This window comes from Anopheles merus, chromosome 3L, assembly GCF_017562075.2.
Source record: "Anopheles merus strain MAF chromosome 3L, AmerM5.1, whole genome shotgun sequence".
Taxonomy (NCBI): domain Eukaryota; kingdom Metazoa; phylum Arthropoda; class Insecta; order Diptera; family Culicidae; genus Anopheles; species Anopheles merus.
The window spans coordinates 35,612,228-35,627,881 of NC_054085.1; the positions used below are offsets into that span (position 1 = coordinate 35,612,228).

The 15,654-nt window shown below is 47.2% G+C and overlaps 1 protein-coding gene across 5 annotated transcripts in view; it reads left to right on the forward strand.

Moving 5' to 3' along the window:
- LOC121598832 (serine/threonine-protein kinase Genghis Khan) overlaps window positions 1–15,516 on the forward strand; it is a 48,582-nt gene extending 33,066 nt beyond the window's left edge. For 4 of the 5 annotated variants that reach the window (XM_041926144.1, XM_041926145.1, XM_041926147.1 and 1 more), the window contains 16 exons: window positions 72–389; window positions 467–573; window positions 8,286–8,434; window positions 8,684–9,142; window positions 9,223–9,651; window positions 9,714–9,809; window positions 9,890–10,592; window positions 10,667–10,765; window positions 10,844–10,954; window positions 11,021–11,206; window positions 11,278–11,368; window positions 11,444–11,594; window positions 11,663–11,735; window positions 11,814–11,938; window positions 12,013–12,134; window positions 12,219–15,516. In XM_041926144.1, coding sequence (XP_041782078.1) covers window positions 72–389; window positions 467–573; window positions 8,286–8,434; window positions 8,684–9,142; window positions 9,223–9,651; window positions 9,714–9,809; window positions 9,890–10,592; window positions 10,667–10,765; window positions 10,844–10,954; window positions 11,021–11,206; window positions 11,278–11,368; window positions 11,444–11,594; window positions 11,663–11,735; window positions 11,814–11,938; window positions 12,013–12,132 — 3,217 coding nt within the window. In that variant the 3' untranslated portion in view covers window positions 12,133–12,134; window positions 12,219–15,516. The remainder of the gene's footprint in view (window positions 1–71; window positions 390–466; window positions 574–8,285; window positions 8,435–8,683; window positions 9,143–9,222; window positions 9,652–9,713; window positions 9,810–9,889; window positions 10,593–10,666; window positions 10,766–10,843; window positions 10,955–11,020; window positions 11,207–11,277; window positions 11,369–11,443; window positions 11,595–11,662; window positions 11,736–11,813; window positions 11,939–12,012; window positions 12,135–12,218) is intronic. The other variant, XM_041926149.1, reaches the window with a different exon arrangement.
- The last annotated feature ends 138 nt before the right edge of the window (window positions 15,517–15,654 follow it).

Consider the following 15,654-nt stretch of genomic DNA (forward strand, 5'->3'; position numbering starts at 1 on the left):
AGGATGGGGAGCGCGAAGGTCAAAATAATAGCGATCTTCATTGCTAACTTACGATCGTTTTCCGATTGCAGAAATAGACGCCAAGCATTCAGCCAATGGGAACGTCAGATAGCGGAGATCATTCAGTGGGTGTCGGACGAGAAGGATGCGCGCGGTTACCTTCAGGCGCTCGCGACCAAGATGACCGAGGAGCTCGAGTACCTGAAGCACACCGGGCCGCTCAACCACAATGCGAGCGACAACAAGAACTGGCGCAACCGTCGGTCGCAGAAGCTCGACAAGATGGAACTGCTAAATCTGCAGAGCTCGCTGCAGAACGAAATCCAGGCGAAGGCTGTCATTTCGGAAGAGCTTACGCGCACCAGAACTGATCTCGTGGCGGCTCAAAAGTGAGTTCAGCTCGTCAGATATGAAATGCAGAACGCTAAAAGCGGCAACGTGTTTGCTCATTACTCTTACATTTTAGGGACCTGCGAGAGACGCGCCAGATCTGCGAATCGATTGGCAGTGAGCTGAAGCGCAAGGAAAGCGTGATCAAGGAGCTACAGCAGCGGCTTGAATCCAACGAAGGATGTGAGTACAACGTAGTTGAACGGAACTGTTACCTTTTTTTCGATTTTGTTAATAACCCCAGGGATAATACGCTATGGAGTTTTGCAAGCTTACAACTGCCCAGATTCCGTCTGGAATATGGAATTCGTTCCGGAATTTAAATACTTTTTTCCCGTAATCGTACGCGGGTAATGTGGAGCTTTTGTATAGGCTGCTGCCATTGGAGCATTTCTTTTTTGTTAGTTTGCGAAGGGCAGTGTGTTTTTTAGCTTTTATAGAACCAAACGCGTCCGATATGGATGGGGACTGACTGATGGGTGTATGTGTGTATCGCTGAGAAGACGTGTTCGAAATAAGCGCTGTAGTAGTTTTTTTTTGTTTAACCGCTGTTTTAAATGTGCTTTTAAAAGATTGGTGCCGGGAGCAAGTAGGTAGTTGGTAGAATTATCTTAACAGTATAACACTTTTTTCCGGCGTGGGTATGTAGGTGTGTAGCTGCTGAAAGGAATGCTTTTAATTAATCTAGTAAAATGTGTTTCGTACGTCAGTTTTTTACTTCTCTTTCGCGATTTCACACTACGACAAGGTGCAACGACAAGTTTGCACACTTTAAAGGGTTCTAAATGTTTGAAATTCGAGCCCGGGATCAGTTACTAACCCCCATCGTGTACACTGGAATGCAACGATTTTAACGTGTTCTATTACACAGCCTCTGCAGTGCTTGCTTGTTTAAACGTAGCTCATCATATCGCGATCGAACCGGGCGTACCGATTCGATCGTATTATCAGAAAGCGAATAGGTAAATTTACAACTTTCTGCACATATGGTATGCATTGCACAAGTATTCCGTAAAAACCGTATCTAGCTTGAAACGCGTCTAAAAGAGATGATTATTCTATGCATTCAATATTGTACCATAGAGGTACGACTCCTTGGGTTCACAACCCCTTAAGATAGATCTAGCGATCAAAATTCTTAACCCCCTTAAATATCCTCGCTCCAACCCCTAGCCTATGTCCTCACTGTCCCATCTACCCATCTCTGTGTTGTTGTGTATTTGTATCAATTCTGTAAGCGTAGTAGTGCCGTAGATCTTGAATCCTGGGGATTCCTGGTCACTAATGTTGCGGGACGATAGTGCTTTGCGCTGGTTGTAAAAAAGTACAAGGTGTAGGATACAGATCTGTTAGCAAATGCAACGGGAAGAGATGTTAGAACCTTTATAGCGAAACAATTTCCATGAAATTCAATTTCAATGAAAAAAGAAAAAAAGGGGAAAAATGATCGAACCACGGTCCCAGACAAGCTTGTGACAATGACACACGCGACCATTCAAGGATTACTTTTATTTCGCTGCTTAAGGTGTGTCCTGCTAGCAAAAACAGTTAAAAGATGTGTAGCCTAGTATAGCGGGGGAGGGAAAGCAAGTTTGTGCCAGGGTTTCAACCGCTGTCTGATAGTCTCAAACGAGAGAAGCCTTCAGAAAGTGTGCTTGTGTGTATGATATTTGTGTGCGTGTGCGTGTGTGTATTTGTTATTTTGCGTGCTGCCGGCACGCACAAAATCTCTTCTTTATTCTCTATGCTGATCCAAACTAAATTTGTTTGATTGTGTTTCCTCGTCGATTCGTACGCTCATCGCGGTCAACAATACCAACCAACGTACACAACCACATCTGTTAAAAAAAAAACTCGAAAATCTTCTGTACTTCATTAAACCCAAAAATCCGATAAACTTTAACTTCATCATCCTACTACTGCTGGCAACATTTATCGCCTCGATGCGCCACGCCACAGTGCCACTGCCGGTGATGCAGTCCTGGAGTCATGGAGAAGGATCGACGGCGAGCAGCCGAAGAAGCACCAGCAGCATTCGTGGATTCGGCGCCAATCTCAACGAACCGCTGTTCGGTGGTCGACCGAGAAGCTCGAGAGAGGTGGAAATGCGGGACGTGTTGGAGACGGTACGGAAACAGCAGTTGATTTCCGCCCCATCGGCAACGTCAACGCATAGTACCGCCACCACCACCACCACCACCAACACGACCGCTTACGACGACGACCGGTTGGTCGAAAACTTGCTAAACGATGTGCGACGGAGTGAAGAAAACAACAGACCAACGGAGGGTGGAAAAGCCAAGAGCGGCACGCTAACCGGTGCCACCGATGAGCTGACCGAGTTCGAGCGGGCCGTGCTGAACAAATACATCCGCGAGCTGCAGGAAACGGCCGGAGCAGGATCCACCGTGCAGGCGAACGATCAAGGTGATGATAGTAGTGTGCGTGATAATAGGCTAAGGACGATGGGTGGAGTAGAGCTGGACGAAAATGCAAACCCACTGGCAGGCGTGGCAGCAACACCGGATGCGGCCCAACCGAAGGCGCCCCACACGAGCGAAGAGGCGGCGGGGATGGTGGATAACGAGGACGAAGACTTGCCAGTGACGGCATCAACAAATCCACAGGTTGTTACACACGCTGATGCGAGTACGCTCACTAGCACTGGCACTACTAGCAGCATCAGTAGCAGCAACAATTGCACCACTACCGCCCTCACCATCAGCAACTGCAGCAATATCATCGCCGCAAATAACAACAGCAACGAACGCATTGGTAACCAGTCGAAGGGCGACGAACGTAACGCCAAACCAAGCGACCCCATGGAGGGTGATGCTAACACTAACAACGATCATAACAGTGTTGCTGCTCCATCCATAAGCTGCTCTACCAATACTACTACCACTACTAATGACAATGCTGCGCAACGGTGGAGCGAAGCAGAATCCGCAACGACTACAGCCGCCTCGAGTACGATGGCGACGATGGGGGCGCCTGCTGCAGCGACGTCAGCCGCAGGTGGTGGTGACGCGACGGTGGCACGGGAGACGATGGCCGCGAACCGGAGCCGAGCAATGAGACGTAACTTTTCCGTGTGGGTCGGTGTGACATCCTGCGTCTGGGGCCTGTTGCTCTACCTAATCAAAACGTATACGTAATACTTCTTTCTTTCTGTTACTTCCCGCCTATTCACACCCGTTTGTTTGCTAAACCCCAAAACCAACCTCTCCCGCGTGCTGCCAGGAAACCTCCATTTTTTTTTTTTTTTGACGAAATTATGTTGATGTTGCAGTGGATTTGAGTTAACTTGTTTTTAGTTCGTTTCTTTTTTTTGTTAGGTTTCTATTTTTTTTTTTTAATTGTAACATTTTCCGATGCATTTCCTCTCTCTCTCTCCTTCTCTTCCGATGCATTTCTGATCTGTTGTGAAAAAGAGTTTCTAGTTTTCTTTTTGTTCGCTGAACCATTTCTGTTGTTTTTCGTTTGGTTTTCGTTTCGTTTTTAATTATTCTTATACTTTTTTATGTTTACTGTTTTTTGTTTGTTTGTTCAGCTGTGATTTACTAAAGTTGCCAACAGCTTTCTTACTCTTTTGTAAATTATTGCTTTTTTTATGTGTTTGTATCTGTCCAGTTATCGTTTTACTGCTACTGTCTTTGTTTATACGTGTTTGTTGGCTTTAGTTACTCGTTTTGAACGCATCAAACGCGTTCGCTTAAAACCTCCGTTTTTGTTTTGTGTTTCCGTTTTATGCTCCAACCTTCCCTATCTTTTCCAACAGTGGATCTACTGTGGAATGTTGCAGTTGGTCAGTGGATTAAGAGGCACTTTGTTTGAATAAGAGAGCGTGTCTCGCGTTAGCAAAACTGTTTACCGTAAGCATAAATATCATTTACACCACCTAATGCCCCACCTGTTTTGAATGCTCGCGTGGCGATTATCGTTAAAGATGTATTTTCACGTACATTATAGGTAAGCACTCTCATAATCCAGTGTGTGTATTGTGCATTGTGCCGTAGTGAAAGAGTAAATGGTTTAAACAACAAATTAAGAAACATAGCTTAATAATATAACTCTTAAACCGTAACCATCACTCAGAGAGTAGTGATCTTTGAAACTGCTTAACATAGAAGAATACAATGAACAAGAACAACAATAATAATTATTCATAATTGCCTAAAACGAAGCCTAAACTCGCTCGAAACTGACCAACAGCAAACGAAACCAAAAACCGCATTAAACCCTCAACATCAATTAATTTCGTTAATCCCTTAATTTCATCTCACTGTAATCGGTTTGTTGTTGCAAGATGTTGGAAGATGTCTTTCGCCAACGTTTGTCCTAAACTACCTGGCCCGTAACACACAAACACCATACCATTGCTATCTCATTTGCTCGTGCCATTCGCTCGTTCATTCTCAAATCCATCCATCAATTCGATAACACGTGTGCTGCGTCCCGGGAGCCACCAGCGGCAGATCGAGATGTGCAGGTTGATGCAAAATAATTCGATGAAATACAGAGAGAGCACTCGCAGCTTTGCCGATCAGAATTGGAAGTAATCATTAGTAGACCACCACTCTCATGCTCTCGCTCATGCTCTCGCACCCATATGCTCAATTCCACATGCCATGCTGCCGCGTGCTCATGATAAAGCGCAGGAAGACGATGCCAAACTTATCCATCTAAAACTGCAAAATCCTGACGTTGTGCACAGCATTAAGTCATTCATCTCAAGCTCGCTCCCATCTCCCACCACCAAAAACACTCGATATCTTACGTGCGCGCGTAGCTGTGTGCCTTCAACATTCGGCCCGCGTGTGTTTGCGCCCGCGCACGCTGTTTTGCTGCGAAAGCTCTCCCCGCCCTGTAGCGCTCTCATCCATAGCCCCAAGCAGCCAAAAATCCCAACCAAAGAGGACGGACCCACGGTGGTGGGCCTCCTCCGCGCATACTATCACCACTCTCTACATCTGTTGTTCTTCTGTTGTGATGTTTCTTCCCTCTTGCAGATCGTTGTAACAATAATAAACTCGAACAGTGTTGTAGTTGCCATAACAGAAAAGTAACGACGACAATCACTACAACCACCACGACCACAACCATCCGAACCACCGACGACATTGGTGCCGAGCAGCAGCAGCAGCAGCAGCGCTACCGATGCTGTGCGGCGGCCCAGGACGAACTCATCGAACCGCCCCATGTCACCACGATCACCACCATCGATCATGCCACCCTCATCCCACGCTCGATCTTGCCAGTAGCGAACGGCGGTGGCAGCTGCCCAGGAGCAGCGGCAGCAGCAGCCCTGATCGCCTTACCATCGCCCACGACGGAACCATCTGTGACAGGGTCGTCACCGTCGGTGGAGCAGGTGAATGATCTCGTAGCGCTACTCACGCCTCCGGTAACGCCACAGTTGGTGGCGCGAGACGAACAAGAGTCTGAAGAAGAGTCACCATATAGCATAGCCAATACAGACAGTGCCAATGTGGAAAATACACCCACTGGTGTGGCAACAGAGGAGGAGCACGACGAATCCTCCATGCCACTGCTTTTGGACAGCGCAGAACAAATCCCCTCGCCTGCAGTACACGAGGAGGAGGAGGAGGAGGAGGAACACATTTCATATCCCATCACACCAAAGATTGAAGATAGCGAACCCGCAGCTACTGTGCCGCTTATCGAAGATGGTGAACCTAACGTCACTGCAACGGATATAACGAATCCGCCGACCACACCGGGTGGCGAAATCATTCGGTCCAATGGCATCATACCCTCGCGCTCACGATCACTCTCATCACTGCATGCTTCCTCGTCGGCGTCACGGTCGTCCTCGTGCTCGTCCCCGGCGCCAGAAGCGAACGCACCGGCGGAACTCTCGAAATCGGCCACCGTGGCGATGCTTACGTTTCAGCGCAACCGTCGCAAAGGCAGTGGCCGGAAGCGTAAGAAGCGCCGCGATCGCCACCGAAAGTAGGGGGAGCGAGCGGGTCGGGTAGACGTTGTGTTGTCAGCTTAGGGTTCTAGTCAATAATGGGGGGGGGGGACACGATGAAAGGAATGAAAGGCGACAGCAACACAACCAACCCCCTTCGGATATATACAGTCTGGGAAACAACGGTTGTGCAATAGTTGTACTTAGAGCAAACGCTTACAATAGAAATGAATCTCAGCAAGTGTTCGTAGAGCAATCAGAAACAAACCGCGAATAGAGCGGAGAGGGGGCGAATTAGTTCTTGTTTTCGTTCGATCTTTTCAACTCAAAGCTACACAAGACTCCTAAAGCGTTGTATGATTATAGCCGTAAATAGCAAAAGGAATACTTTTTTCAAATTTGAGTTTTAGCCGTATATTCCGCGTAAACAGGACATTGTCAAATCCAGGTTGACGACAACTAGCAAACAACGAACAAAATGTTTGTTTTTTTTTTTGCATTTGTTCCATAGGCCCGTTACGTTATGTTTGATTTTTGAGTTTATTCAGAAGTGTTCAATTTCCGGGACTTTCCGATGTAATTAAATTAAAAAAAAAATCATTATTTTGAGAGTGAGAGTGCCTAGAGCGTTGCAAACTACTGTTCGGTTGAGTTTTTCTCTCGCTTTGTTAATACGCATGTTAAAGAACCTAGAACCTGGTTGGATGTGTAGGGTATAGGCCGCCATACCACAAAGTCGCGCAGTAAAACTAACTAAAACTTATTGTTGATTTAATTAGGTGAGATAAGATCGTTTTTTTGTTTGGCCATGTTGTTGGTTGTAGGTTAAAACAAAACAAACATACAAGAATTATATCCTGAAAGGAAAGTTGTTGAATTCAAAGAAATATAGATCAATATAGTAATGGAGAAACGATCGCTGTCCGATGGGATTTGGAGTGGGTTTCGGGTTACACATGTCGGTCAGGTGTTACGCGTGCTTAACCGGGGAGATGCTTACGAAGCTGTAGTTTATATCGTTTTGCATTTAGATTGAAGCGCCCAAAATTGTAGGGGTGGTAGGTACAGCGGTATGTAGTGTTTTTGTTTGGTTATTTTGAAATTTATTTTCCTTTCCCTATAATGTCCCTCTGATCCCTTAATGCATCACCCCCCCAAGACCCACACCATCGTTCAGGTTGTTATGCTAACTGCTCCAAGGCCTTTGTCGACAGCTACTCAACGAACGAGAAAACTGCTTATGAGACATTGTATGAGGCATGCCAGACTGTCGCTAATGCTCCACACATAACGTTTTGTGAACGTTTAGCAAACGTAATCCAGCAACAGTAAGACGATGCAGTTTTGCGTGTTTTTGTTTTGTTTTTTGTTTTGTTTTTACTGATTGCGGTACATCCGTACACACATCAGTGTTACTAGCCGCTGTTAAATTTCATCCACAACACTACGATTACAATCATGTACTAATACAACCAATCATGTACGTTCTTTCTCTCTTTTTTCTTGTATTTTATATATCTCCCTTCAACAAACCGCTCGAAAATGACTCTTAATCTGCCAATGCCTTCTGTACTCCTGGAACTCTGCCCCATTTTCTCTCATCTACGCGTAATGACAACTGATTGAAACAACAACAACCAAAACAACATCACAAAACTCTTGCTACACAAACCATAAAACAACATGATATTACTCTTTTTTTTCCATTACCTCTACTATGTACATTCCCCCACATACACGTTTGTGTTTTATTTTGTGAAAACATTGCATTCCATCCCCAAAATGGTTGGCAAAACCTTTCCCCATCACCATCACCGATTGGTTTGCTTTTTGCCGTCATCTTCATGCGCATCATCCTCATTACTCGTTTGGTAAATAACTCGGTTTGGTTTTTGATGCGTGCGTAACGTTCGTGCTTTAACACCAACAAAACCACGACCACGGGCGCAAACGGCAGTTCTCGAGAGGCCCTCGTCGCAGATGTCCTATCTGGATCACTTTTTGAAGGAGTCTGGAGGCGTTGGAAGCGGTGGTGGCGGCAGCGGCGGTGGCGGTGGCGGCTCCAGCTCAACAACGCACACCAACTCAACGTTGGCCATCAACATGGTAAGTAGCCGCGAGCTTATTCAACATTTTGGGGGATTATTTTCGTATCGTGGGAACAACCTCTTGGGAACTTATTGCTAGTAGTTATCTCCTGTTGTAGTTAGTACGGTAGATTCAATTTTTTAGTTCTCCTGACTTCCCACCGTGAAGCGACGAGGTTTTTTTTCTTATCTTTTTGTTTGCAATGCTTACTGGAAACAAACAAAACCAATATTCTTTTCACGCACTTCCGTTTCCGTGTTCAAGCAGCCACCAGCAACGGCAACCGGATCGAGCAGTAGCACTGTTGCACCGCACCGCAAAAGCAGTAGCGGTAGCCAGCACGTAAACACTTCCACCAGTTCCTCCTCGAACAATCTCACCTCCACGAATGCACCGCACCTGAACCAAACCCATAATCAAAGCCTTTCCTCACTACACACACAACAATTACACCACCAACAGGTGCACCAGCAGCAGCAGCAGCAGAGCCCGGCGCAAACGCAACCAATGCAGCAAGCCCACCACACGTACAGCAATCAGCAGCAGTTGCTGCAACAGCAACAGCAGCAGCAGCAACAGCAACAGCAGCAGCAGGAACAACAGGCACAACAGCCATCGATGCACCATTCGAACTACTCGATGGAAAGCGAAGATGGAGACGTGGAGGATAACAACCGGGGACATTCGCTGTCCAGCTCGAAGAGCAATCTGAGCGATCACTCGCTGGTATGTATTGAAACGCGTTTCGCAATCGCAACAACACCCAAATCGCTTACTGATTTAATCAATTGTATCTTCTATTGCAGAGCATGCACAGCGTGATGATGTCCCACCAGCAGGACTTGCATCCCCATCGGCAGCAGAAAGCGAAGGTGCACCAGTTCCTCGTGCGGACATTCTCCAGCCCGACCAAGTGCAACCACTGCACCTCGCTGATGGTGGGCCTGACGCGCCAGGGTGTCGTGTGCGAGCTCTGCGGCTTTGCCTGCCACATGATCTGCTGCCCGAAGGTGCCGACCCAGTGTCCGGTGCCGTCCGATCAGACGAAGCGTCCGCTCGGTATCGATCCGACGCGCGGCATCGGTACGGCGTACGAGGGCTACGTGAAGGTGCCGAAGCTGGGCGGCGTCAAGCGGGGCTGGGTGCGCCAGTTCGTCGTGGTGTGCGATTTCAAGCTATTCCTGTACGACATCTCCGCCGATCGCAGTGCGCTGCCGAGCGTTCATGTAACACAGGTAAGGAGTGTCTTGGGACATATCCATATAAGCCAGGGCTTTAATGTTGCTCCGTATTGCAGGTGCTGGATATGCGTGATCCCGAGTTTACGGTTTCCGGTGTGCGCGAGAGTGACGTCATTCATGCGACGAAGAAGGATGTGCCGTGCATATTTAGAGTGAGTAAATAATAGAATTGTGCTGCAAACGGAAGCTCCTTCATGCAAACACTCGTGGTGTTTCTCTTCGCTTTATGTAGATCACGACCTCCCTGCTCGACGGGGGTCCTTCCCTGCAAACGCTGATGCTTGCCGACACCGAGTCGGAGAAGGCAAAGTGGGTCGTGGCGCTCAGCGAGCTGCACCGCATACTGAAGCGCAACAATCTGCCGAACACGGCCATGTTCCGTGTGCGCGAGGTGCTCGACAGCACGGTGTCGGCGATCCGCAATGCGCTCAGCGCACTGATTATCGACCCCGAGCGCATACTGCTCGGTACGGAGGATGGGCTGTTCTGTCTCGATCTCGATCGCAGCCAGATAGCGCGCATCGGCGAAAGCAAGAAGGTGTACCAGCTGTGGTACATCGCCGAGGAGCAGCTGCTGGTGATACTGTGCGGCAAGCAGCGGCATCTGCGCCTGTTACCAATACGTGCCCTCGAGACGGTCGACGTGGAGTGGATCAAGGTGGCGGAGTCGAAGAACTGCATCACGGCCTGCACCGGCATCATCGAGCGCGGCCCGCAGCCGGTGTTCTGCATTGTGCTGGCGTTGAAGCGCCAGAACACGTCCCAGATTGTGGTGTACGTAGTGAACCGGGATCGCAGCCGGCATCACAAGATGTGCGAGTTCACGGTAGCGTACCCGGTGCAGAGCCTACAGGTGCTGTCCGATATGCGGCTGGCCGTTGGTCACCAGAGTGGCTTCACCGCCTACTGCCTGCAGGGTGCGGCCAAAGCGATGCGTAAGTGTAACCGCGAGACGGCAGCAGTGTTTGTAGAGCGGTCGTTAATGTTCTGTTTCCCCCTCGAATTGCAGCTTTAGTGCACCCGGAGAATCAGTTGAACAATTTCCTCAACTTTTCCGGCGTCGATGCGTGGCGAGTAATTGAGATTCAGTCCGGTCACGGTGGCAATGGTAAGTTTCCGCTGTTTGAACTGTTTAAAGCCTGTTGAATGTTAATCAATATTGCCACGTTTTGTTTTCTTCCACCAGTGCATGGCGAATACTTGCTCGTGTTTCAAACGCTCGCGATCTACGTTGATCTGCAGGGACGCAAATCGCGTGACCGTGAAATCATGTATCCTGCTGTCCCTAAGCATATCAGTGAGTTTCGACATTGGCATTCTGCCTAGATTATGTATATTAAACAACTATTTTCCCCCGCTGCAGCATACTGTGACGGCCATCTACTAGTCTACTCGGAAACCCATCTGGACATCTTCAACACGCAAACCGCCGAATGGGTGCAGTCAATTGGTTTAAAACGTTCCCGTCCGCTAATGAACAATGGCAGCCTTACGCTAACCTACATCAACGACGGCGTAAACGTCGTGTATCTGGCCAACATGCACACGAGTATGTTTTGTTTCCATCGGCTCGAATGTTTGAAAAGAAAATAATTTCAACGCCCTTTTTTTAAATCGCAGGAGAATTGCTCAATCTGTCCCCATGTGATCGCGATGGTCGGCTGAAATCGAAACGCTTTTCATTGCGCGAACCCAACCGAACTATTCGCACGTAAGTGGTGTATAGCTCATTTCACGTAAATCTCATTTTTCCGATAATGCCTTCCATCTTTTTTCATTCCTGTAGGAGCACCGATCGTCGCTCGAAGCTTATCTCCGCGCCCACTAACTTCAACCATATCTCGCACATGGGCCCTGGCGATGGCATCCAGAAACAACGGCTGCTCGATCTACCAACCACGATCGAAACGGCCGACCAGAGTACGCAACAGCAACGGGTAATTATTTGCTCCGGGTGGTCCGTATTTTATCAATAAAACTAATGTTTGCTTTTGTTGTTGTAAAGATTTCAACGATGCGGCATGCTCCGCCACCACCCCGTGCGCCTCCGCGTCCCTCGATGATCCACCAACTGAACGGTTAGTATCGCGCATGGTGTCGCGCTGTGTGACCTCACCGTGAATTATTCCATTAACACATTTTGCATCCCTCAAAAGGATCGAACAACTCTCTACCAGGTGCAAAGCGTACGGCACCAGCCAGACCGCGCGATCAGCCACCGTCGTTACCACGCTCACCTAGTCCGTTGGGAAGCATGTCCTCTCTGCACGATGTTCTAAAGGTAATGGCTCACAGTAGTGTCTCCATCTTTCTTAACCCGCCTGCTCATCTCATCCATCCTTATCCCTTTTGCAGGTTTCGGTCGCCGATATGCAGTCGGAATCCAGGCAAAGTGTGGCGAGCAACAATTCCAGCTCCGTATCGACGCCACCCTCCCCGACGAATGATCGGTTAAGTTCAAGCTACGATTCATAATGGTTAGATCAAAAGCAAAATCAAGCCTCTGCGCAAAGCGTTACAGTGTCGTGAGGAGTAAAGGTGCGTTCTGCTTTCCGTTACAGTTTCCTGAAATACTTCACCAAATTGCTAACCATCCGCTCGGCGCTGGAACACAGCGGACGGACGTTCTGCCTGAAGGGGGGACCGTCGGCGTCGTCTCGTCGGTCCGGTCGCGGCACAGGCCCGAACGATGACGACGACGACCCAGCGGACACTTAGCAGCTAAGAGTGTGTTTTTTTCCATTCTTTTTGTTTTGTTTTGTTTTGTTAATGTTTCATTGTAAGAAATGCGCCATATATCGTTACATTATTTTGCTTCCCGCATGCGAAAACACCAATGACTCCCGTAGCACGGTGTTTGCAGTCACGCCGTTTCTTTTCCACGTCAAGTGCTTCGCTATAGTTATGCGCGCGATTGTGTGGTTTCCTCTCCGTTAGAATGACGGTGCTAAGTAATGATCGATGATCTCTTTCTCTCTTCCCCTATCTTATCTCGCTACGCGTGGAAGACGTGCCTGCATGACTGTGTGGCGACTGTAGCGTACTATAAATTCGTTTTTAAGGTAGTACATTTTTCATCCATCTTCTCGCACCGCGCGGGGGACTACGTAGCACCCGTCTTGTGACAAGTGAACACATTCAGGCAACTGTATCAATTATGGCAAGCAAACGAACGAAACGGTCGATCGTACGATCAAGGTTGTAGTGGGGGGTAAAGCAACAAACTTACAAAACCAATCAGTTGGTGTGATTTATATCTAAAAGTAGAAGAGAGGATATGTGCGGCTTTAGTGGGGTGTCGTTCGACCGTGCCCCGTTGCGTCTTTCGGGTGCGTGTTCGTGTGTGTGCGTGTGCGTGTGCAATAGAAAGTATGCAAGCGAGTCGATGCTGTTACATGCAAATGGGAATGGATCTGTCGCTGGAATCATCATCATCATCGCCCGTTACCATTATAATGTCATTTAAGAAAGCTAATGTAGCGAAGGAAGGAGACACGTTTACCACGTAGTTGTACTATTGCCATTAAATCTACTCTCTATAACGAAAAACAAAAACAAACAAAAACTATCACAAATATTCCTGCCCGAGTCATCGGTATTTGCTATTCATTCCTGTAGCCTACACACAACATTAACATTATGTAAAAAGTATCGCAACCGGTAATAATGCTAGGCAGACGCGCAAGGGTTTCCCGGCACTGATCTTGCCGACTTTGCCAGAGAGAGAGAGAGAGAGAGAGAGAGAGAGAGAGAGTGTGTGTGAAAACAGCAAGGCAAAGGCACTCTCTCATACTGTAACTGTAATAGTTCTTGTTCCATCGCGTTACTCTCCTCTATCCTATCGACTCGGTTCACTAGTGTTTTTTGCTAAAATTTAAAATCATCGAAATATCCTAAACAACGACCACATCTCTCGTGGAGGCGGAGGAAGGAGCAGCTGCATCGATTGTTCCATAGTCTATGCTACTTACAGTCACGATACTGAAACTAGTTAAACGCCGCTTCTAACGGCGCACACTACCATAATAAATGTACGAATGGGCGTAGTAAGTGATCGATCCCGTTCTGGTGGATCGTACCGCGTGTGTGTGTACCGCACATGTGCGCACGCATCGTTCGCGGAAGGGAGTGCGGGAGTGTAGTGGTGAAACACGTGGTGTAAGAGCTGTAGATAATATACACACTCTCAGATGGTGCTTCCAAAAAGAAAGAAAAAAACGTAGCAGTTGCAAAATTAGCCTGTAAGGATAACCACATTTGCTCGACGATTCGCACCCATGCATACACACACACGCGCACTACCACAGGCGAACAGGCGAAGGAAGGCGAGGCACAGGCCCGCAAACGTGTCAATATACAAACGTGAATTTAGAAGTGAATCCGTGAGCAAATTACAACTTGAAATCAAATTATACATACCTTCAGAACGTTTACATACACAAATCTAGCAGCATTACAAGGGAAAAGCGAAAAGCGCCCATAACGATAATTGGGGGGATTGACGCCGCAATACTCCTCGCGTTTACGCAAGCGCGGCTGAACAAAGACAGAGTACTAACCGAGACGGCCGGGAGAAAGGGAGAGCGAAAAAAGAAAAACCACGAGGACAATATTTAGTATTTTCAGTGCAGATTAATACTGCATTTGTTGCGTAATGTGTAACAATAAAGGGGAAGAGGCCTGGAATGAGGCAACGGGGGGGATGGTGGGTACTAGAATGGCGCAACGCGAGGCTTGGCTTGCCGAATGGGCTACTACACCCTGGCAGAGCGTGTATTTTGAATGGCGATCGTGTAGTTATGTACGTTTAAAATATCGATCATCAACCATAACGAGTTCACACACACACACACACGCGCATGCATGCATACATTAGCTAACGTTTACATTGTACGGTTTACCCACTTACTGCTGCAGCCTGCGGGGAGAACAACACTTCTCTAACTACTATATAGTAGGCTGGATGGAGTGGTAGTGCAGAAATTACTGTGCTGTCTCTTTTGCGGAACGGTTTTTAATGTGTAACTTAACTAGTAGCCTTTTGGTTTTAACTTCCTTTCCTTAGTTGGATTTTAGCACGTGCGTGCGCGTTTCGGGTAAATGATCGAAACGCGACACATTACAATTTCGAATTCGCGCCATTCTTTCTTTAATTTTTTTACGAACACTCCCTCCTGTTTTTTCTCTTGTTGTAGTGCAAATTCTTTCGTTTAATTTATTTCATTGTGTATCGAAAAGCTTCTAAAATAATCTTTATTTATGTGTAGTAGTCGAAATATGTGCCGCATGACGAGAGGAAGAGAGACAGAGAGAGAGAGAGAGAGAGAGAGAGAGAGAGAGAGAGAGAGAGAGAGAGAGAGAGAGAGAGAGAGAAAGGGATTATACTAATTGTGTATCAAAAGGGGCACGATTTAACAGCAACTATAAGTACACAAATCTGCATTTCGGACACACTGATGGGTTTGCTTTTCAGTTCAGTGAGTTAAGAGGGCTCAATTGTTAGAATGCAAGGAGAGCAGACAGGAAGGAGTAAAATATAGGTCCGAGTGGTAAACACGGCAGATTGGATGGATGGTACGGTCCACCTCGTCCTGCGTATATACTAATGCACAGCTTGTGCGATGTAACAGCAAAGCAAAATGTTTCACAATCGAAAACGAAAAGCCCCACACACTCCCAAAGGATGTAAATGCGCAAATTGAGGCGGCAATAAACAACAAAAACAACCAGGCAACGAATGGACGACTAATAATAAGGACGACAGCGCCTGCTAGATGTTGTGCTTGTATAGAAGAGCATTGTAAAGATGATGTTGTGGATACAGTTACAAAGTAAAATACAACTCAAAACAGCCAAACAGATTGTGGAAGTTTTGTTTTTACGTACTTTTTCTTTCCCGATTTGAGAAATTGTATTTGTATTCGCCATTGAGTTGAGTTGGGGATATATTTCTTTTTAACGGTTTTGCAGCAGTTGTTCTTTTTTATGTTTTAGTTT